Here is a 23,684-nt window from a genome sequence, read left to right as displayed (position 1 = left end):
ACAATGCTGATGTGCATTGGGCACCACACTTTGAGAGCCTCCAGTAAAGATGACATTGGACAGTGGACCTTCCCCACTGGGTTAGAGTGATTCTTAACCTTGGCTACATGATAGAATCACCTGGGATGCTTTTTAAAATTCAGATGCCCAGGCCCCATCCCAGACTAATTAACTAGACGTTTCAGGGAGTTCTGAAAGTTCCCCTAGTGATTCTACTATGGCTTAGATATTTATCTACCTGAAGACAGGAGGCTGGCTCAAATAAGTTTGCATCATTTCTGTAATTCTGAGTTTCTCGGTGGTTCTCAGTCTGGGCTGCACATGAGAATCTCCTGGGGAGCTTTGAGAAACCTTCATTCTCAAGCCCAGATCAATTAAATCAGATTCCCTGGGGGTGGGACCCAGGTGTCAGTATGTTTAAGCTCCCTAGGTGATTCCATTGCAGCCCAGGCTGAGAACTACTGGTCTAAGGGATGCGCCAATCTTTATTGTAATAAAGCAAGTGTGCGGTTATTGGTCAGGCACTGACATTTTCCCAAGCAAACAAACAAAAAAGAACAACATGCATGAAAGATGGGGAAGACCACTAGAAGGGACAGAGGCAAGATGGATGCCCCCAAAACAGACAGAAGCAAGTGTTACCTATCAAGGGAGAAAAATGGGCACATGCACGAGTTTGTACTTGTTTGCAGAAGGCAGTCATTTTGCTGGCTTGAGTGTGCCATGGGTATACATGGGTGGTATTGGCAAAGCTTGAGTCACTGTCAGGATATCCAAATGCAGCATCATCACATCCCTGTGGATAATCCTGTACAAATTATGGAGCAGCTACAAAGTTCAGCCAGCAAACTCAGATAAGCTAAGAAATACCGTTTTCATCATTTCCTTAAAATCAGCGCCATTTTGACTCTGAGTCCCCACCCACCAGGGTGGTAGGAAATTCCATTTCATTATTGGGGCCTTTCCCCTCCCAGAATTATATGAGAATCTCAGGGTTCAAGTGGTCTCAGAAAACAGAATAATAGCCTCTTTTGTCCATTGTGGCTTGGCGGCCGCTGCCTTTTTCATTGTCAGTACCTGCAGTGGTCACTGAAAGTCCAGCTGTTCTCTGGGGTCTCCATGCCATATGTTGGGCATAGAAATCCTTGTCGAGAGTAAGAACGTTGGAGTATTAGCTACGATCCTTTGGTTGCAAGCAACAGAAACCAATTCTGGTTACTTAAGCAAAAAAGGATCTACTGGGAGGGAACAGCATGGAGAGGAAGTGATACAACCAAGGTTAGAAAGAATAGTAACAAAGGCCACGTTGGGGAATCTGGGGAACCTTCAGGGTGCCGGCCCCTTCTGGAGAGCGAGATATTTGAGATTCTAGCGCCATGTCACTTGATGTCCGATTCCAAGGAGGCAGCATCCCATTGGCCTGGCCTGGATCCTCATGCTTGCCCCTGATTGAGAGTCTCACCAAGATAGCACACAAAGGGAAAAGAAAATCGAGGTGCTCCTTCTAAGAAGGAGATGGATGCTGGGGACCCCAACAACGAATGGCCAATACCCAGACACTTGATACTTAGCCAGTGTTCACTGGTAGGGCTGTACTAGCTAACCGGTGTCACTAGTAGGGCTGTGCTAGTCAGCCAGTATTCACTAAGAGAGCAGTAGCAGTTGTTTATGGCTGGTGTCTGTTCCGATCATCCTAGAAAGTGTTAAATATTTTGAACATCACGCTCGTCCCCTACACTTGGTATATACAGCCATCTCTTCTGTGAGCTCAACTGCCCTCGGGACCTGCCAGAGAGCAAGTATTCCCACTGTTCATGGGACTCTTCTCAGTCCAGAAGATTCTGTTCTTGCTTTTCCTCTAATTCTTAAAGCCACCACCTTCTAAAACCAAGGAGACTTGGTACAAACCCTTCAGGGGGATTAGGCCTTTGCACAAGGCTAGAAGAAAAGTTACTGACTCTTGATCACCCTTGCTTTCTGCCTTCCCAGATGCCTGAGGATTTTCTACCAGCTTGAAGTGGCAGAGCTATAGAAATCCTGGAGAGCAACACGTACTTTAATATTTTTTAAAAATGTATTCGATCACCTGACGTGGTTTCTGCTCTTGGTAGGGGACAGTGGGGACGGAGAGACATTTTTCCATTAAGCTGAGAAGGGGGTGGGGGGGCATGGAAGGATTATGGGGTGATATTATTCTGGAAACATCTGCTTCTTGATTCCAGAGTAAGTACCACTGGGCAGGAACAGTTGAAAAGGTGTGAGCTGTGTTTCACCACCGTGCTCAATATCAGCACAGAGGTTTTGCATGGGTCGCACCTCTTAAGTCTTTGGCACTGTTGCTAATGGCAGCAGCCCACGAGAGAGAAATTAGGTAGAGAAGTGGAAAGGAGGAAAATTCTGAGTATGTATTAGTTAAAATCCCTCGACTGCAGGTGCCAGAAACCAACTTGAGCTAGCTTAAGTGAAAAAGCAGAGTTTATTTTAAGGATACAGGGATTCTCTTAGAACCCAAGTGCCAAGGGTACAGCAAGTGTCAGCAAGATATTGGAACCAGAAGGTAGGAGGGGCAAGGAAACGCGTTTACACCTTCTCTCCCTATGTTCCACAGTGTAGGTGCTAGAATCCCCAAGCGATACTGTCTTTTCAGTGGGCATGACTCTCCTCCAGGCCCCTCACTCTACTTCTAACTAAAACCAAGTCCTGCAAAAGTGTTGGGTCGTGTTTCCATCTTTCACCCCTCTGTTCCTCTCTCTCTGCAAACTAGTCTTCCCTGTCCTTCAGATCACGTTGCTACCAACAGCCACCCAAAGACGATGAATTTCTTTCCAGGTTTCAATTTTGAGTTCCCAAGGAAAGGCCTCTGACCCAGCTGGGGTTAGGGGCCCACCCCTGGCCCAAACCCTGGTGGGCTAAAGAGTTAGGGTCACGAGCAGAGTGTCCACCAGGAACAGTATACCCACTGAGAATCTAACACAGGGAGATAGAATGGGGGGCTAGTGGGAAAGAGGGACAGACCCTCTTCAGAGAGGATATAGGCAGTAAATTCAGGAGTCAGCATTAAATTTGAAATTACTTGATTTTTTAAAGAATTCTCTTACCAAAATTTCTAAGTTTAACTGATCCATCCTAGTTAGTTCAGATAAATTAGGAGTTAGCATATTTAAACCCCAGAAGCTCTCTTCAAAAACAGTGGTTTTCAAACTTTTTTTTTTACCATGACCCATAATAAGAACAATACTTATTATCATGACCCAGCATTTACATACACATAAATGTAAAAGATCAAAAAATTTACAAAATAATATTCCAATAATATTCACTAAAAATTGTTTCTGAATGAATAAGTAAAAACTTATGGCTGTCTAATTATCTTAAATGAATCATTTCCATGTAAAAATGGACTTTTGCAAGGAGTTGGGCCAGTGGCGTGAATTGGGAGATGCCAAGATGGACACATGAGGCAAAAAAAAAAAAAATTCACAAAATAATATTCAAGTCTACTAATTGTTTTGAAAACCTGCATTAATTGACCTTTTTCTTTCTAGATACTACCTTTCTCTTTACTTTTAAAGGCATTGCAAATGTGTAAATACAACCACTGACCCCCCGAGAGTTTTCCAAGGTGGCCCATTCAAGATGGTAGACTGAGTAGGTGCCTTTGTTGCCCCCAACACCAGCTACATAAATGATCACGCAGGCCTTTTGTTCTTAAAAATAATGATCACCAGAAAAAATTATGAAAACCAGCAGTATAAAAAATTGAGGCCAAGATAAATGAATAGGATAAACTATGAGAGGTAATTTAAGAAACACAAAAGATCTTAGAAAAATTCTGATTGGTTTTCTTATAAAGATTCAAGGAGGTCTTGTATCCACGAAGAAGGAAGTGCAGGCTATTGGGAAAGGAACACTCAGAGACAAAGTAAAAGCTACTGTAAATTTTTAAATGATAGTGAGAATCAAAAGTTTCATAGAAGGGTTGGAAGAGAAAGTTAAAGAAATCTCTGAGAACATAGATCAAAAAGACAAAATTACAGAACACTGTTTTTAAAGGATAAGCAATATCAATCCAAAAGATCTAATTTGTCTATTGGGAATTCCAGAAAGATATAACAATGGGAAAGATAGGAGGACGTTATTTAAAGAAATAGGCTTGAGAAATGTTTGAGTGCTGAACAGTATGAATGAAAAAAGACAACACCTAGATATATCCTCATGGGATTTGAGGATGCCAAGTACAAAGAAAAGAGCCTAAAAAATCCAAAGAGAAAAAAAGGAAAACCTGTAAAGAACTGGGGATCAGTGAAACATCAGACTTCTCATTAATCATGCTTGACACAAGATAGATTCTTTCAAAGATCTAGAGGGCATTATTTTCCAATTGGAATTCTGCACCCAGAGGAACCTTAGAGCAAAATAAAGACATGATCAGATTAGCAAAAATGCAGGAAGGTTACTTTCCATGCTCCTTTCAGAAGAAGCAACTTAAGGATGTACTCAAGCAAAACAAGGAAGAAAACCAAGAAAGAGACTTGGGATCCAGAAAACAGTGGATCTGACCCAGAAATGCAGTAAAGGGAAGTCTCAGGACGCTAGCTGTGTGACAAGCCTGAAGATGATCCAGTCCACATTGGAACATTCTGTCACAGAGGAAGAACATCTGTGATATAGAGGGTGTGGCTGAATTTGAAATTCTACTGAAGGCATGTTATTGGAAACAAGGAAGGAATTAAAGCAATTAATAAGCTCCAGCAAAAACAAAAAGTTATTCCAGGCAGGCGTGATTCCTATGAACAAATTGAGATATGGCACGATTTTAATCAGGATGGAGTACAAGAAAGGAGAATACACATGACCTTGGTGGTAGGAACAGTCTCCTTAAAGTGGCTCTGGAGTTATGACATTAGATACATAGAGAAGGAAGTGAAATCCTAGCATATTACTTCACTCTGCAGTGAACAGTAATCACAAGATGTACATAAATGCTCTATACTGGTTACCAACTTTTAAAATCAACATACAGACAGAGCACAGAAGTCTTAAGTACAATTATAAAACCCAGTGCACAAACCAGTTTATCCACACTGACAATGCGAAAGTGAGGCTAAAGCTCAGCTATTCAAGAGGCGAGGAGGTAGTGGGAAAGGGTAGGGACACCGATGTCCATATTTTCCATATTGGGTTTGCTGTTTTAGCCAAGAGAAAATATCCAGTGCTGATGGGAATTGGAAATAGAGGGGTTCGCATATGTGAAAAATATTAAATTCTGGAGAAAGGCGGGAGATTTACCATGAGCTAAACCCTCATCTTTCACATTGCCCAGTCAAAAGATATTGTTTAAAGTTGGCAAATCAATAAGTAAAAGTATGTTATTTAGAGTTATAAAGGTAATCAGCAGAATTGCTAAAAATAGAAATGTTTAGAAGTAGCTGGGCTTATGGTGAGCAGTGAATGTAAAATGGTAGTATTTCATTTTGTCAAATGAGTTATATGATTTTTATTGTTTTTGGACTGAACTCCCCCTTTTTTGAGCTTTTATGTGAAAGGCAAGAACAGGCGTCTTGGTTCTGGCATCTAAGGGTTGATAGGAACCCAAAAAATTGGCCATCAGAATATATTTTACACAGCTGAGGTTGAATGGGGACTCGAGGATACATGCGTGAGTCACATGTTTTATAACTTAAAGATAATGTTTTTTAAGACATATTTTCCTCCCAGGGAATTAATTTCTGCAGACATTAAGTCAAATGCAAGCAAGTGCATTTGTCTCCTTTCTCTCCCTCTCTTTCATCACAGCGTGTGTTCGTGTGGGACTTGGATGAGACAATAATTATTTTTCACTCCTTACTCACGGGGACTTTTGCCTCCAGATACGGGAAGGTAAGAATCCATTTTGTCTCCTTTTTTTTTTTTTTTTCCAACGTGACAGTCTGTCCAGCTGGTTTGTCTTGGTAATTGTGAGGGCAGTTGATACAACAGCTTCTCCAACAAGCTGCCCCTTTGCGTCAGCCGGGCTTTGGAAGGCCTATGGAATTTTCCCTTGACATGTGAAATTTTAATTAGCTTCTCCCATTGTCTCCCATGCCTTTTCTTCCAACACATGAAACATTCAACATCCACTTGATAGGATATAAGCTTGTAGTCTTCGGCTGTCTCCCTCCTCCTAAGAGGGCTAGGAGATGCTTCAGCCAAACCCAGTAATCCTAGCTGAAAAACGAGGTACTTTTCTTCTTCCCTGTTGTTTATTTTAGTGTCTCCGGCAGATGAATTTAATTTTCCTTCCATTTTTCTGAGACAAGGGGGAGGCATTTTGTCAGCTCCAGCATGGATCTTAGCAACAGCTTTGCAAATGTATCACCGACAAATTATGTCGGGGAACCATCCAGTTAGAGCTCCGGGCAGATGCTGTCGGTTGACTGGTGGTCCATGCAAGAAATGTCAAAACGCCCTTAATAATGCAAAAATGAACCCAACTGCTGAAACCCAAACCCTGCCGATCCCGTGGGCTTTGTATCAAACCACATGTGGATGCTCCAGACGCCTGCTGTCTCTTCAGGGAGACAGGTAGAGGTGGCAGGGCGGGGCTTTAGGGGACAGACGCACTGTCAGCTCGTCCGAGGTAAGCGACCTGTTGGCAGCTGCTCCCACACATGAGTGGGAACCATGAGACTCACCAGCGCCTGGAAAATATTTCTGTTTCTGTTTAGAGCCCAGGAATATGATTTGACATCACCTCATGGCTTTTCCAGCTGCTCGTGTTTTTTATGAGGGTTATAACAAGCTGGATGTGTAATTAGCAAGATAGATTTATCGTCTGCCATTATGTTGTAAAGAATATAAAAATGGTGTTGGTGGTGCAGAAATCTCTTGCCGAGGAGGAATGCTGTTAATGTGTCTAGCAGTGCCTGCGGGAAATCCGGCATGCGTTTTTGGAGTGTGCACAGCTTAGGTAAAGGATGGCAGAGTCCAGAGCTGCTGAAAAGCACCAAAGCGGACTTGGCAGCTATTGCAAAAAAACTGGGCTTTCCCAAAGGGGCTGCAGTAGTGAGTTGCCCACCCAGGCTGGGTGTACTATGGTTTTTAACCACCCCAGTAAAGCCACCGCCCCCCGCCCCCAAGAACCATTCCTTCACTCTTCTTACCCTTTGAGAAGTTCCACAGCTTCGTGCAACAATTCAGTTCCCATGGATTGCGTAGGGCTTTGTAATCTAGGCTAAGATTTTTGTGTCTGTGTCTCACTACCACTCTTTAAACCAAGTTACAGCCTCGTTCAAGACAGGGACAAAGCCCAGAGCTCTGTTCTGGGCCCCATGACACCTGGTCCATGTCACTTATCACCAGCCAGCTCTCTCCAATCCCATCACCCAATCCCAGCCACCTTCCCCTCCAGCTGTCTGGTCTCCACTCTTGCCCTTTCCAGCCCCCTACAGAGGGGTCATCCTAAAATACAAGCCTGGTCTCTCCTCTACTGAAAAATCGTCAGTGGCTTCCCCATTGACAAACCCCAAGCCCAGCCTCCAAGGCCCTTCATGAGCTGGCTTCTGCCCTACTCTCCAGCCCTGTTTTCTCTTACTTGTCCCGAGTTGCTTTTTGTCCTCGGAACCTGCCACCGTCTCTCCCATCTCTTCTGAGTTTTTCCCAGAAGCAGAGCCTGAGACCAGGAGTGAGTGCTGGTAGTTTAGGTGGGGGGTGACCCCAGGGAGCACTAGGTGCAGAGTGGGCAAGTGAGGCGGGGAAGGGAGGGCAGCCAATACAGGGTACGTAAATAGCTATGGCTGCGGGTACCTGGGACTCAGAACCACCGGGGACCTCTGGGCTACTCCGGAACACACCTCAGAATTGACTCCCCCAAGGAGCAAGGGTGCTGGGATATTTATCTACACATTCCCTTCCATCGTGGGTTGAGGGCTTTATCTCGGGGGGGTTATTTCCCTGTCCTGGCCTGTCCCATGAAAACCCTAGGGCAGGGAATCACAGGTCCTAACAGGAGGAAGCCTCTGCATGTTGAGAGGATACAGAAGAGGGGCACACTGGAAGCTTCTGCTATAATCTAGAATGTTCCAGAAAGTTCAGGTATTAGGTTAAATCATACTTATCTTTCAGTTCCCATTTTCAAGGTAGCTTCCTCCAAGAGGACTTTCCTAACCACCCCCACCCCCATCTAAATTGCATCTCTCCCCATAACTCTATTTTTCATTTATATTATAATTATGCACTTATTTTCTGTCTCCCTTCTAAGCTATATGTGCCCTGAGGACAGAGACCATGAACATTTTTTATCAACCCAACTAAGCACAGTGCATGGACCAGATTGCTCAATACGTATTTGTTGGGAAAATGAATCGGGATGATCCTCTAGAATGAAAGCAACATGACGACAGGCACTTTTTTTTTCTGTTTTGTCCCCAGAGCATAGAACAGTGCCCCCCACCTAGTAGGCATCGAATAAATATTTGGTGAATGAAGGTAGGTAGGATAGAAAATAGTATCAAAACAAAAAATTCCTAACTAGGGGCCACCCGCCAAATTCTGCCTGCAGACATTTGTGTTTGGCCCCTAGAGTGTTCGAAAAAATGTGAATTTGTCGCCAGCATTTAAAAAATCAGGAGATTGCACAGACCAAAACAATCGCAATTTCCAAGTCTTCTTGAAAAATTAGAAAACCTAGCAATCCTGCATTCCCATGTGGCAGCAATCAGCAGGGGCTGAGTAACAGCTGCCCAGTTAGCGGGGGTGTACACTCTCCAGCCCATCCACAGCCCCACTTGGCCTGTTTAGGGGACCCTCCTGACCCCATTGGCATCTGAGTTTCAACATCCATCCTAGAATTACAGAACCACTGAAGGTCAGAGCTGGAAGGACCTGGGAGACCATAACGTCAATTAGTCTCCATGGTACAGTAGGAGAAACTGAGGCCCAGAGAGAGTGAGGTCATCCAGGAGATAATGAGAGGTAGACCTCAGGTGCACTTGCCTCTCTGGGTGTTCCCAGGATGTCCAGGGAAAACTAAGGTGAGATGCTCTTGGAGCCCCCAGGTCTCCAGTGCCATCATTATTCCTCTTCTAGAATTTTCTACTCCTCCAGCTCTTTTAAGTGAGGAATGAGGTTGGTTGGTTGGTTGGTTGGTTGGTTTTCCTAAATCCAGCCACCCTAAGAGAGACCCAAACTAACCATGGCTTAACCAAGATAGAAGTTTATTCCTCTCACCTTGTAGTCCAGGCATAAGCAGTTCAGGCTGGTAAGGCTGCTACCCAGTACCAGGGATGGAGACCTCCTTCCATCTTTTTCTTTACCATTCCCGGAGCATTGCCTTCGTTGGCAAGATGAAACGTAGCTCACCCCCATGTCTGCATTCCGGGCAGTAAGAAGGGGAAGCAGGAAAAGGTGAGTCCACCTCTCTCTTTTTCATTTTTATTTTTTTCCCTCTCTTTGGAGGGCCAGATCCAGAAGTTGCACAGATCGTTTCTGCTCACGTGCCATTGGCTGGAACGTGATCACATGGCTACCTTCAGCTGCAAAGGAGTCTGGGAAATGTAGTCTAGTCATGTGCTCTATTAAAATTCAAGGATTCTATTATTCTGAGAGGGAGAAAGGAAGAAGGGATATTAGAGGACAGCTAGCATTTTCTAGCACAAAATACCATTAGTAAGAGGAAGAACAATGAAAGAGAAAATTGTTGAGGAAAAATAAAATTCGTTCTGTTCAAGACACCTAGAGGACAACTGTATTTGTGGGTCTGAAGCTCCAAAGAGAGGTCTGGGCTACAGCTATAAACTTGGAAGACAGAGGAGAGGAGAGGACGTAGAGGTGTGTGAGCCCCATTCTGCAGACAGAACAACTGAGACACAGGGAGGTTATGTAGTCAGGGTATTCATAATGGAACTTAAATTCATGGCCTTGACTTTTGGCCCACATCTCTTTCTGTTTGTGCTCTTCCAATAGCTGCAGCCACATGGAACCCATTATTAATAGCTGGTGTCAAGTGGGACTCTCAGCTTGCAGCACGGAGTGTTTAAGCTACAAAGGGAATTTATTAGATGACAATAATTGAAAAACCCAGAGGTAATGGGATTCAGCCTGGGCTGGATCCAGAAGCTCAAGCGGTGTTCTTAGGGCTTGGTCTTTCTGCATCCCTCAGCTGACTTTTTCCATGTGGCAACTCCTTCTCAGAAATCCCAACTGAAAAAGAAGACCTACTTCCCAAATTCCAGCACAACTCCCAGGCTTGAATCTCATTGGCTCAAACTGGGTCAAATGCCCATCCAAACATCAAACTCTGTGGCTCTGTGTAGCCAGCCTAGATCAAGAGCCTGGCATGGAGGGAGTAGAGGTCAGCTCCATCCCAACCAAATGGATGGAGCTGGGGAGGGATGGTACCCCAGAGAAAACTGAAGTGCTCTTTCCAGAAGATGGTGAGGATCCTGGAGGGAGGAGTGTGTCCAGAGTGGGCTCTGAAGGTCGTGACCCTCCATACATCTACACCAAGGACCAGCAGCTCTTTGCTCATGGCCATTGTGTTAAGCACTGTACAGGAAGCAGATATCATATCAGTTGTGGTCCCAGCCGAAGGAGCGACTCACTGTTTACTTAGGGAAATAAGACCAACAGAGCTAAAATGATTAAGAAATGATTCAAAAACAGAGTGTTTGACTTTTAAAACAGAAACTGGGCCCTTTTCCTGTTCCCAATCAGGGCATGTGCTGCTCAAGGCTGTCATCTCTCCACTTCCTTTCCATCTCTTCCTACCCAGCGCTCAAAACCAGAGCATCCCTTTGGTAGCTGTACCTCCCCACATCTTGTGGATCCATTAGAGGTTCCCTGGAGAGCCAGAGACGCCAGTGATTGCCGGCCGCCTCTTTCCTAACCTCTCCTCCCACCCCACCTCCCTGCAGTCCCTGAACTCTGTTTTTTCCAGCTGGGATTAGACAAATGCAAGGTGGTCAGGAGCCTTTGCCTGTGGCCAGGAAGGGCTCATAAGGGGAACTGATCAGCAGTCTTCCTGGGTTCACAGTGGGTCAGCCCTGACTCCTCCTTTAGTGCCCTGCCTTGCAGGCAGCTCAGTACCAGTTGGAAGCTCAACTCTAGGCCCAGTTGTGTGTGTGTGTGTGTGTGTGTGTGTGTGTGTGTGTGTGTGTGTGTTTTAATAACAAACAGCTTTATTGAGAAATAACCCACATACCATAAATCTACCATTTCACTGTGTACAATTCATTAGTTTTTCGTATATTCAGAGTTGTGCAACCATCACCAGCATCTAATTTTAGAACATTTTCATCACCCCAGAAAGAAACCCCATACCCATTAGTAATCATTCCCCATTTCCTCCGGCACCGCCCACCCCAGCCCCTGGCAACCACTAATCTACTTCCTGTCTCTATAGATTTGCCTCTTCTGGACATTTCTTATAAATGGAATCACACAATATGTGGTCTTTTGTGACTGGCTTCTTTCACTTAGTATAATGTTTTTGAAATTCATCTATGTTGTAGCATATACCAATACTTCATTTTTATTGTTGCATAATTTTACAGTGTGTGAATATACTACATTTTGTCTATCCATTCATCAGTTGATGGACAGTTGGGTTTTCAGCTATTATGAATAAAGCTGCTGTGAACACTCATGTACAAGTTTTTGCATAGACATATGTTTTCAATTCACTTGGGTATATACCTAGGATTGGAATTGCTGGGTTATATGGCAACTCTGTTTCACCTTTTGAGAAATTGCCAGACTCTTTTCCAGAGTAGTTGCACCATTTTGCATTCCCATAAACAAAGGATAAGGGTTCCAGTTTCTCCACATCCTCACCAACACTTGTTATCATCTGTCTTTTTGCTTATAGTCCTCTTAGTGGATGTGAAGTGATGTCTTGTGGTTTTGGTTTACATTCCTCTGACTAATTATGTTGACAAATGACTAATGATATTTCCACGTACTTATTGGCCATTTGTAGCATCTTCTTTAGAGAAATACCTATTAAATCATTTATTGGTTTTCTTAATAGAAGTATAGTTGATTTACAATATTGTGTTATTTTCTGGTGTACAGCAAAGTGATTCAGTTTTATATATATATATATATATATATATATATATATATATATATATATATATATATAATTTTTCATTTTTTTCCATTAGTTTATTACAAGATATTGAATATAGTTCCCTGTGCTATACAGTAGGACCTTGTTGTTTATCTATTTTGTATATAGTAGTTTGTATCTGCTAATCCCAAACTCCTAATTTATCCCAAAGGGGAAAGGTGCTAATCCCACCTTTCCCCTTTGGTAATCATAAGTTTGTTTTCTATGTCTGAGAGTCTGTTCCTGTTTTGTAAATAAGTTCACTTGTGTCATATCTTAGATTCCACATATAAGTGATATCATATGAGATTTGTCTTTTCTCTGTCTGACTTACTTCACTTAGTATGATCATTTCTAAGTCCATCCATGTTGCTGCAAATGACATTATTTCATTCTTTTTTATGGCTGAGTAGTATTCCATTGTGTGTGCGTGTGTGTGTGTGTGTGTGTGTGTGTGTGTGTATACACATATATATATCTTCTTTATCTTTTCACCTGTTGATGGACCCTTTGCCCGTTTTTAATTGGTTTATTTGTCATTTATTTTTGAGTTGTAAGAGTTCTTTATATATTCTGGGTAACAGTCCATTATCGGATATGTGATTTGCAAATATTTTCTCCCATTCTGTGGGTGGTCTTTTCCCCTTATTGATAATGTCCTTTGAAGTATATGAAGTATTACAGGGTGAAAGGGGTTGAAATTAAATTTTTTAAAAGGTGGCCAGGGAAGGAGCCCTCATGGGGAAGCTGAATTTTGAATAAAGACTTAAAAGGAAGTGGAGGAACAGATATCTAGTGGAAGAGCAAGAGGGAACAGCAAGTGCAAAGGCCCTGAGGCAGCAGTTTGATGGATTTGAGGGACAATAAAGATGCTAGCATGGTTGGAGCACAAGTCAAGTAGAACTCAACTAGCTTTTACTCTGAAGTGGGAGCCATGAGCTTTGTTGCTTATATTTCTAAAGAATCCCTCTTGCTGCTCCCCAGGAAAGGAAGCTATTGGGTGGCAGGCTGGAAGCAGGAAGACCTGTGAGGGGGCTACTGCAACAGTCCAGTCCTATAATGGTTTTTTGGACCAGGAGGGATGAGATGAGGAAGATGAGAAGTGCAGCAGCCTGGATATATTTTGAAGGCAGAACCAACCGCAGATAAAGAATGAAAAGCGATTCCTTATTCTCACTCCCTGGGCTCCAGAGATGTCTTACTTACTTTCTGTTCATGGTCTCCCTCTGAAGGGACCTGATCTCTTTTCCCTCTATTGCCAACTGACAAATTCCTCTTGAAAAAATTTTCCCCTTTTTATTTATTTATTTTTTTTTTGGTGCATTCACTATATACCAAGTACTCCACTGTGAATGTTTTTTTTTTTTTTTCTGAGTTGGACCTCAAGTGCCAACGTTGAGTTATTCACATTCTTTGTCCACGCAGGCCTCTTTCTTGTATCACGTGGGTACAAACGTATGTTTCTTTGTAGACCCATTTGTACTCTTCCTCCTCCCCTCCCCATAGTTGACTGTGTAGCCTTTTGTTTACTTTCCTGTAAAATACATATTGTCTTCTTGTGTGCATTTATTTCTTCTGTCTGTAAATGAAATTTAAATACCCCTTGTTTCTCACTTTTCTCCCTCTGCACTGTGGCCCTAGGTCCTTCCACGTTGCCCTATGTCCAACTCCATTGCTCTAACTCAGTGGTCCTCAACTGGAGGTGATTTTGCTCCCCAAGCAACATTTGGCAACATCAAGCATTTTTGGTTGTCATGACTTGGGGTTTGCTCCTAGCATCTAGAGAGTAGAGGCCAGCGATAACGCTAAACATCCTGTAATGCACAGGACAGTCCCCACAACAGAGAATTATCTAGCTCCAAGTGTCTATAGTGCTGCGGGTGAGAAACCCTACATCCACCTGCTGCTCTGAATCCCAGGGTCCCACGTCTTCCTTATGCCCCCTTCCTCCAGGGAGGACACCCAAACTCCCCCCAGCTCCCCACCAGCACAGACAATGCTGTGACGAGCATCCTTTATGAACTGCTCTGAGCTTTACACCACAAACCTATAAGGTATGACTGCTCCTATTATACCCATCTCTGGAAAAACCTGAGGCTCAGAGAGGTAGCATAATTCAGCCAAGGTCACCTACCTTGAAGGAGATGAAAGCCAGGAGGTGGCCCACTGCTCTTAACCATGTATCTAAACTGCATCCCCAGTGATCCACGTGAATGTCCTCAGGGTGAAAATTAAAAGCCATTGGCATGAACTCTTCTGCTTGACTGAGCTCCACGAGCACACTGACTGGATCTAATGTCTTCATAGCTTCATCCCCCGGCACCAGGCAGTGCCTGGCACATCCACTTGATAAATATTTGTTGAATAAACAAATAAATAGCTCGTGGGTAGGGAGTTTTCAGCATGTGTGGTTGCAAGCACTGCAGAAATGAGATTCCAAGGTGCCTGCCCTGCAGGGAACAAATAACCACACACATGACAAGATAGGGGCCTGTCAGCGTCTCTCCGGGGCCAAGATGCTGGGTGCCAGCCTGGCCCGACCTAACCCAGAGCTGGGCCCACAGCAGGGGCTCAGCAGAGGCTGTGGAATGTTGAGCAAGTGGCTCCTCCAGGCAGGCTTGGAGTCAGGGGCCCTTTGGCTGGTGGGGGACCTGCAGTGGAGCCAGGTGATCCTTGATGCCTACCCGAGCAGGATCCCATCCAGGGCTTCCCTCCAGGTCACCCCTTTGAAAGGGCCAGGCCCTGCTCAATCTGAAAAAATAAGAGGTTTCAAACTGGCTATGTCAAATCTGGCTTGAAGACAGGTTGATCCCCTGGCATTTCCTTAAGTTCTGAATTCATTGCCAATATTTTAAAATCTGGATGTTTTACCTAAACACCTGGATATCTCACTTCTCTTGGAAAATAGGAAGATCTGGCAACACCAGACCTGAGTTTTCAAAGAGTGGAGACCCTTTGATAGGACGTGTGACCTGGGGCTCACCTCTGCCCCCTTCACTCCCTGGAGTTACACATCCTCCCTGGGCTGTGGGTTATGGGTCCGTGGTGCCTCCTTCACCGCCCGCCCCCCACCCAGTGGCATTTACATTTGTGACCTGCCAATGCCAGGTTGTGCCCAGAGTAGGTGGGATACGTGGGGCAGAGGTTACTGGTCCCCATGCCCTCCGGGTCCTCCGCGTAGACTGCGGGACACAGGCATCCCTGGTTCCCTCCACCCAGCTTCCAAGCTTTGTCAGGTGGTTCAGAAACCATACCATACTCCCCACAAAGCACAGGCTACTTACTTCCTAAAGATCATCTGTCTTGGGGATCCATTATCATGGCTGGGAATTCTGTTCACTAAATGTGGTTTAAAGTCTATCACTTCCCCTCCTCCAACAAATAAAAGAGAAGCCGTGCTATTATCCAGCGTCCCTTCCTTAGGAGGGTCTCTCCAGCCTTCCGACTAGATCGAAACGCCCTATCGAGATGACTCATGGAGGGCTTGCCATAATACAGTTGCAGTTATTCATTTCTTGATGTGATTATTTGATGATAGAATAACATCATCATTATCATCGTTAAATGGCTGGGACTGAATTTCCATTGGAGCAGATGCTGTCAATGCCTCACCTTTATCCCTGCAGCCCTCCCTATTCCCACAGACATGACGGTTTCCTCTGCAAGTACCTGTGACAAGCTGGGGTGCAGTCTCCCAGGTGTCCACCGAGGGAGAGAGCCCACAGCAGCAGCCTGCTCGTGGACCTGCCCCTGTTGATTTCCTTCCCTCCCCCCCTCACTTCCATACTCAGTCACCAGTGCTTCCTGGGGTCACCTCCCAGATAAACTGCTTGCACCTGAATCCCAGGCTCAGGGTCTGCATCACGGGGGAGACCAGAGTAAGGCATTAAGTATGCCTGAATGTTCAGACATCTTCACGATGGGTTCTTATAGGAACTGAAACTCCGCATCGCCAGATCCCTGTTGTAATGTAAGCCCTCCTGGCCCCTCAAAGTGTGGTTCAGGGACAGGCATCATCAGGGAGCTGTTAGAAATGCAGAGTCGGGACTTCCCTGGTGATCCAGTGATAAAGAATCCACCTTGCAATGCAGGGGACGCAGGTTCGATCCCTGGTAGGGGAACTAAGATCCCACGTGCCGCGGGACAGCGAAGCCTGTGCGCCACAACTACTGAGCTCGTGTGCCTCAACTAGAGCCCGCGTGCCGCAACTACAGAGCCCACGCACCCTGGAGCCCGCGCGCCACAACTAGAGAGAAGCCTACGCGCCACAACGAAAGATCCTGCATGCCTCAACGACCCAACGCAGACAAAAGAAAAAAAAAAAAAAAATGCAGGGTCTCGGGTCCCAGCCCAGATATACTGAACCAGAATGGACATTTAAACTCAACACCTTCACACATTAGTCTGTGAGGCAAGATGTAAGCCATGAATTCACCTGGTGACGACTTTTCTCGTGGATCCTGCCAGCCTCTTTGTGTACCTAGGAGAGACTGGGCAGAGAGAGCCTGGCCAGATTTTGGCTCTACACATCTCCCCCTGGGGCTCCCCTGCCCTCTCCGACCAGCCACGGTCCTCCCCCATCCCTCAGCGGGTGTAATTACGTGATTCCGGCTCGGATTCCGGAATCCAATACCCAGCACAGTGCCATCAGGATTCAATCAGATCCAGTTGGCGAGACGCGGCTTGGCCTGTCCGTTACTGCTTTACAAACTGAGAAGAAATAAAATCCCTGGTTTTATGACCCAGCAGTTAAAAACTATTTGTAGAAGTTGCTAAGGTTCAAATCAAAAGTGCCCTCCCTGGAGGACGATTAGTTAATTCAGAGGACCACAGATTCTTTTCTTTCTTTTTCCCCCTTCTACCTTGAGATGTGACTCTGATTCATTTCTGCCTTTCAGACATCTAGAGCTCTCCATCCTTTGACAAACACAAGCCAAAGTGCTTAAGGACATCTGTTTATTTTATTTCTTTAATGAGAAAACCTTCCAATTTCTCTGGGCTCAGCTGTGTTTATTTACATTGTGTTAACCATGTGAGGCCAGCACCTTGGACGTTTAAAGGCCTGGCCGGGGCCCTCACAGCGGCCTCCAGCTCTGAAATGGAGTCAGCCCTGCCCAAGGAAAACAGAGTCCTTGGAACTCTATAAAATAGATTTTCAAAATAAATACTGCCTAATTCACTCGGTAGATGTGGATTAAGTCAAGATGAATACAATTTGGAAAGGATTTTCTGAGGAAGTCGGAGATTTCTTTCCCCCACTGGGGGTTAAACCTTGTATTTAAATCTCCATCCCCACCTCCCCCCACCCCTTACCCCCAACCCCCACCCCATCCCCACCCCCGCCCCGCCACTCTCTTTTCAGTTAAGTAAAAGGTATTTAGTCTTTGTGGCTAATAAAGAAATGATGACTTTAATTGGCCTTCTCAAGCAATGATTATTTTCTTTGTAGGACCAGGGGTGGTGACTTAACTAGTCACTGTATTCCATCCAGTAAGGGCAAGACGCGAACATCTGCCGTTGTCATTCTGGCGGGGGTGGATGAGGAAGAGGTTGGAAATGCTTTCAAAGATGTCCTAGAGGTGAATGACAGTTGGAGGGGCCGTGGGCAGGGGAGTGGTACCCTTTGTAGATTTAATCCCCTGTAATAGTTCTTCCCTGAGCCACTGGGCCTCCATGCCAAGTGCCTCTGCTCATGTATTTTAGAGCATTAAAGGATTACTTCCAACATAAAATATATTTCAGAGATGGTTTGGGGTTGTCAGAAAAGCGCTCATTAGCAGAGACTTTCTTTGAAGCCCCGAGCTCTTGGCTGCTTGGAGAGAGACCATTTCTACTTAGGTGGAGGGTTTCTGAGCTAGTTAAGACTCCTGAGTACTCCTCATTTTCCGCCCCCAAATTTAACAAACGCGACTGCTTTCCCAGACTACTTTGGCCAACTTTTTTTCTCTAGCCCCACCTTTCAACGAATGCTGGAGGGCATCTGAAAAAAAAAATAATGATAATAATAATAAGAGGGATTCAAATCTCCTGTGCAAAACCTACAACAAATTGTTGGTTGGGTTAGAATGAGAAGCTCTTTTGTCCGCTGTAAATAGAGGGGGTGCTGCTCACACTGATAAGTGGTGGGGAAAAAATCCCGGGCACCTTGCGCACCTAAATAATGGGAACAATTTTCCTTTACACTTAACTAGCAGGTTGAGAAGCCGTCTCCCCCAGCGCCCCACCTGCACTTTTTTACGGTGTTTACTTCCCAACAATAGGGCTCCTGAGCTGTGCAAAGATCACTGGAATTCCCGTGAGCCTTTGGTGATGAGGGTGTCACTGGGTGAGTGGCAGGAAGGTATCAAGGCGGTTGTATGGGGGGTTGACTTTGACAGGGAAATAAGAGGTTCCCCCCACTGTGCCTGCTTCCTACAATTCCTCTGTGAATTAGTGAACTTGTGGGCCCTTCCGATGGCAGAGAGGGGAAAGCGCTGATGCAAGTTCCCCAATAGGACCTAATTCAAAGAGAAATATGCAGTTTAAGAATCTCTTTGGAAATGTCCATCAATGGTTGAATGGATAAACACATCCTAGGATATTCGTACAATGGAATATTTTCAGCCATAAAAAGGAATGGAGTACTTAATACATGCTCAGTGTGGACAAACCCCAAAAACATTATGCTAAGGGGAAAGAAGCCAGGCACAAAAGGTCATACACTGTATGATTCCATTTACATGAAGTATCCAGAATAGGTAAATCCACAGAGGCAGGATACAGATTGGTCATTACCAGGGGCCGGAGGGGAGGGAGAATGGGGAGCAACTTCTTCGTGGGTGTGGGGTTTCCTTTGGGGGTGATGAAAATATTTTGGAACTAAATAGAGGTTTGCTCATCTGTAAAATTGGAATAACAGTTCCTGCCCCACTGACCTCAAAAGACCAGCCCGGGAATCATATAATGTTTCCCTAAGGGCACTATAGGTGCTGTTAAAGGAACACAAACTGCCTGGAGCTGGTAAATGATGAACACTTTTTACTTGAAAAATGAGGGTGTTTTTTTAAATACTCTTCTTATCCATAGGTTTTGGTGTCTGGGTAATAATGGCCTCAAAAAATGAGATGGGAAGTGTTGCCTCCTCTTCTGTTTTCTGGAAGAGATTGTGGTGAATTGGTGCTATTCTTCTTGAAATGTGGTGAATTGGTGCTATTCTTCTTGAAATGTGGTGAATTGGTGCTATTCTTCTTGAAATGTTTGGTAGAATTCTCCAGTGAAACCATCTAGACCTGGAGATTTCATTTTTCAGGAGGTTTTTAACTATGATTTCCATTTCTTTAATAGTTGCAGCTATTTCACCCTGAGTTTCGGTAGTTTGTAGCTTTTGAGTAATTTGTCCATTTCATTCATTGTCAAATTTAGGTGTCTGGAGTAAAAATAAATAAATAAATAAGTACTTTACGTTTACGGTGACTTTCAGTTTCTAGCATATTATAACCCATACCCAGAAGCCTTTGATTATAGGGATAAAAAGTGTAAATCTCTCCCTGTGTGCATGGCACTGGGTCAGGAGTCACCTCCTTGGTCCTCGAGACAAACCTACAAGGTAGATGTGGTGATCCCCATTCTACCCAGGACACAGAGGCCCTGCCCAAGACTACCAACCTAGTAACCTAATGGCAGAAAACGGATCAGACCCAAAACTCCAAAGGGCATTGGAAGCCGTTCTGCCACCGAGCAGACCACAGCCAATCACAAGGCCCCCAAGTTCCATGCGTAGCTTTCAAACCTTCAGTCCAACCCCAGTTCCTTCCTATGCCTGATTTCCCCCTGTTGGGGAGGGGAGGTCTGCAGGCTACACCTGACTCTCAAACATATTTTTTGGTTACATTTTTGAAATTAGCTGCCAGCATTTAAAGTGGCGAGTTTTTTAAAATTTATTTTATTGAGGTATAGTTGATTTACAATGTTGTGTTAATTTCTGCTGTACAGCAAAGTGATTCACTTATATATATATTTTTTCATATTCTTTTCCATTATGGTTTATTACAGGATAGTGAATATAGTTCCCTGTGTGTGTGTTCCCAGTAGGACCTTGTTGTTTATCCATCCTATATGTAATAGTTTGCATCTACCAACCCCAAACTCCCAGTCCATCCCTCCCCACCCCACCACCCCCGCTTGGCAACCACAAGTCTGTTCTCTATATCTGTGAGTCTGTTTCTGTTTTGTAGGTAAATTCATCTGTGTCATATTTTAGATTCCACATGTAAGTGATATCATGTGGTATTTGCCTTTCTCTGTCTGACTTACTTAGTACAATGATCTCTAGGTCCATCCATGTTGTTGCAAATGGCATTATTTCATTCTTTTTTATGGCTGAGTAGTATTCCACTTGTATATGTATACCACATCTTCTTTATCCATTCATCTGTCGATGGACATTTAGGTTGTTTCCATGTCTTGGCTATTGTAAATAGTGCTGCTATGAACATAACGGTGCATGTATCTTTTCAAATTATAGTTTTTTCCAGATATATGCCCAGGACTAGGATTGCTGGATTTTTAGCTTTTTGAGGAACCTCCATACTGTTTTCCATAGTGGCTGCACTCATTTACATTCCCACCAACAGCGTAGGAGGGTTCCCTTTTCTCCACACCCTCTCCAGCATTTGTTATTTGTAGGCTTTTTAATGATGGCCATTCTTACTGGTGTGAGGTGGTACCTCATTGTACTTTCGATTTGCATTTCTCTAATCATTAATGATGATGAGCATCTTTTCATGTGCCTATTGGCCACCTGTAATGTCCTCTTCGGAGAAATGTCTGTTTCGGTCTTCTGCCCATTTTTTGATGGGGTTATTTGTCTTTTTGTTATTGAGTTGTGTGAGCTGTTTGTATATTTTGGAAATTAAGCCCTTGTCGGTTGCATCATTTGCAAATATTTTCTCCCAGTTCATAGGTTGTCTTTTCATTTTGTTTATGATTCCCTTTGCTGTGCAAAAGCTTGTAAGTTTGATTAGGTCCCATCAAATGGGGAGATTTTAGATAAGCCACAAGGATATATTGTATAGCACAGAGAATTATAGTCATTATCATGTAATAATCTTTAATGGAGAATAATCTGTAAAAATATTGAATCACTATGCTGTACACCTGAAACTAATATAATATTATAAATCAACCATACTTTAAATGAATAAATAAATTTTTTAAATTGGGAGATTTTACACAGAAATTCAGGCTTCTGGGTTCTCTTGAAAAGTCAGAAGATCTGGCCATGCGGCACCCACGACCCCAAATGTCACCACTTGGCTGGAGCTGCATAGCAGCTGCTTCCTTTCAGTGGGGTCGGTGGCCACCAGTTTTCCACAATCCCCACCACTCCCTATTGCCTCCCTAACACTAAGGCCAAATGTCAGCTGTTGTTTGCTATCTCATTGCACTATTGTCTTTCTGTAAGAAGAGTTGTACCAAGAGTTGGAAAATGAAAGATCAACAAGGTATATGTTTCACTTGCACCATTTCAGTTAAGTGAGCCACTTAGTCTCTGTAAGTCTTGTTGTCTCTCGTGCCTCATCCACAGAATAAAGTCCAAACTCTCTGGGCTGGCTTCCAGACCCTTCATGACTTAGTTCCTTCCATTCTGTCCTGCCTCGCCTCTCAGACTCTCAACTTTCTATTTCAGGCTACACAGCCTTACGGCTGCACCAGCAGACTCCCCCACATCCAGGCCTTTATCCGTGCTGTTCCCTCTGCCAGGAGTGCTTTCCTCACTCGCCAACCATTTGCCCAGCTAATGCTAATTCAGCATTCAGGTCTTATCTTAGACATCTCTGCTTCCGGGAAGCTCTCCTTGACTACACTGGGTTAGGTGTCCCTCCTGTGTGTTCCCTTAGCACCCTATGCTATTTGTCACTAATTATTTTATCACCTACTTTTTTGTGTCTCTCCCTAACTCGACTCCAGCGCCTCAGGTGCAGGGACAGACTGTGTCTTAGTTCTCTCCACTTCTCTGCTTCCCGGCACAGCACATTCTGTGTGCCCCGTAATTAGGTGTCAAATTAATTTTCTTTTGGTTAAAACCCAACGCAAGCTGATTTAAGCAGAAAAATGAATTTATTGGCATTTATAACCAAAAGTTCAGGGGCGTGACTGAATGCTGGGTTTCAAACGGTGTCAGTAGAAGCCAGTCTCTCTGCATCTCTTTGCTGTTTCCATTGGGTTGGCTTCATTCTTTTCACGTGTCATGGCAAAAATTCCCCCAAGCAGCACAAGACCTGCATCCTGCCAGCTCTATGACCCCAGCGAAAACAGAGTAACGTTTTCCCAGTAGTTCCAACCAAGTGCCAGACGAAGCTCTCCTTGGCCTAGCTAGAACCAGTCACTCAAAGGTGGAGGTAGGTGGGACCGGCTCCCTCGGAACTACACAGATAGGGAGTGATGAAGTTCCACCGAAAACACTCAGGAAATGCTGTTATCAGAAGGTGCGTGGACGCTGGGCAGACAAGAACAGCAGACACTCACTCCCACGTGCATGTTTTAAGCCATGTGAGGGCCAAGAACCTGCATAGTCTTACCCAGCACATAGTAGGTGCTCAGTAAATACTTGAAGTTGACGTCAAATCTGGCCCAGTTACCAGGGTCCATGCCCTTAGATGTGGCTCTAGAGGGTCTGGCCCATTGCCTCTATGCCCTCATCTCCTAGGACTCCTCCCTTCCCTCACTCCACCCCAGCCACACTGGCCTCCTCAGTGGTACTCAGCCCTGCCAGGCACACGCCGACCTCAGGGCCTTTGAACACTTGGTTCCCTCTCTCTGAAATGTTCTTCCTCCCACATGGCTTCCCCCCTCGCCTCCTTAAGATGCCACCTTCTCAGCAAGGACCTCCCTGACCATCCTGTAGAACTGCAGTACCTCCCACAGAGCCCACACAACACAAATCCTTTGCTATATTTTTTCCCATTAGTCTTTATCACCTCCTGGCAGGGCACAACTGTGCAGAATGCACTTTGCTCAACTCTAGGAAGCGGCACTTTCATGGTGGTCTGTGTGAATGGTGCCCCTGGGTTGTGCAGTGCACAACCACACACAGCAGCTTGTGCGGCCATACAGCAGCCCTGCCATCAGACATACCACAAATCTTGCCTTATTCATTTGTTCATGACTATTTTGCTTGCTGCTGTATCCCAGTGCCTGGAACAGTGCCTGGCACATAGAAGACACTCAGTAAATATTTGTTGGATGGATGGATGAATTTCTGCCCTCCTCAACCATGCTGCGCCTTGACAGCTAAGTTGGGGAGTGAGGGAAGAGGAGTCCTGTGTCCTGATGGATGCCAGTGAGAACTTGACCCTCGGGACTGAAAGAAGCCCCACCCAGTGACCTCTTGCTCCTTCTTGGCTCCTCCAGCTGACAGTACGTTGAGTGCTCTGTCGCCATTTAAGAGGAAATTGATTTTGCTACTCAGAAGAATTGTTTGTTCTCTCCTACCCACCTCCCCTTCTTTAGGTTTTCTGTTGGAGGAGGGGGGTGATAGGACACTTACCTCTGTTCATCATACCCTACACTGTCAGTGTCTGTAATTGTTTAGCCTTTCTGCAGACTGAAATCATGC

The 23,684-nt window shown here is 44.7% G+C and overlaps 1 protein-coding gene across 3 annotated transcripts in view; it reads left to right on the top strand.

Moving 5' to 3' along the window:
* EYA2 (EYA transcriptional coactivator and phosphatase 2) overlaps positions 1 to 23,684 on the top strand; it is a 303,026-nt gene that overhangs the window by 224,485 nt on the left and 54,857 nt on the right. For all 3 annotated transcript variants that reach the window (XM_082361171.1, XM_082361170.1, XM_082361172.1), the window contains one exon: positions 5,797 to 5,880. In XM_082361171.1, the coding sequence (XP_082217297.1) occupies positions 5,797 to 5,880 (84 nt within the window). The remainder of the gene's footprint in view (positions 1 to 5,796; positions 5,881 to 23,684) is intronic.

The sequence above is a fragment of the Balaenoptera borealis genome (assembly GCF_965194805.1).
Source record: "Balaenoptera borealis genome assembly, chromosome: 16".
Taxonomy (NCBI): domain Eukaryota; kingdom Metazoa; phylum Chordata; class Mammalia; order Artiodactyla; family Balaenopteridae; genus Balaenoptera; species Balaenoptera borealis.
The sequence above is the reverse complement of the archived record's forward strand: the minus strand, read 5'-3'. Positions and strand labels throughout refer to the sequence as shown.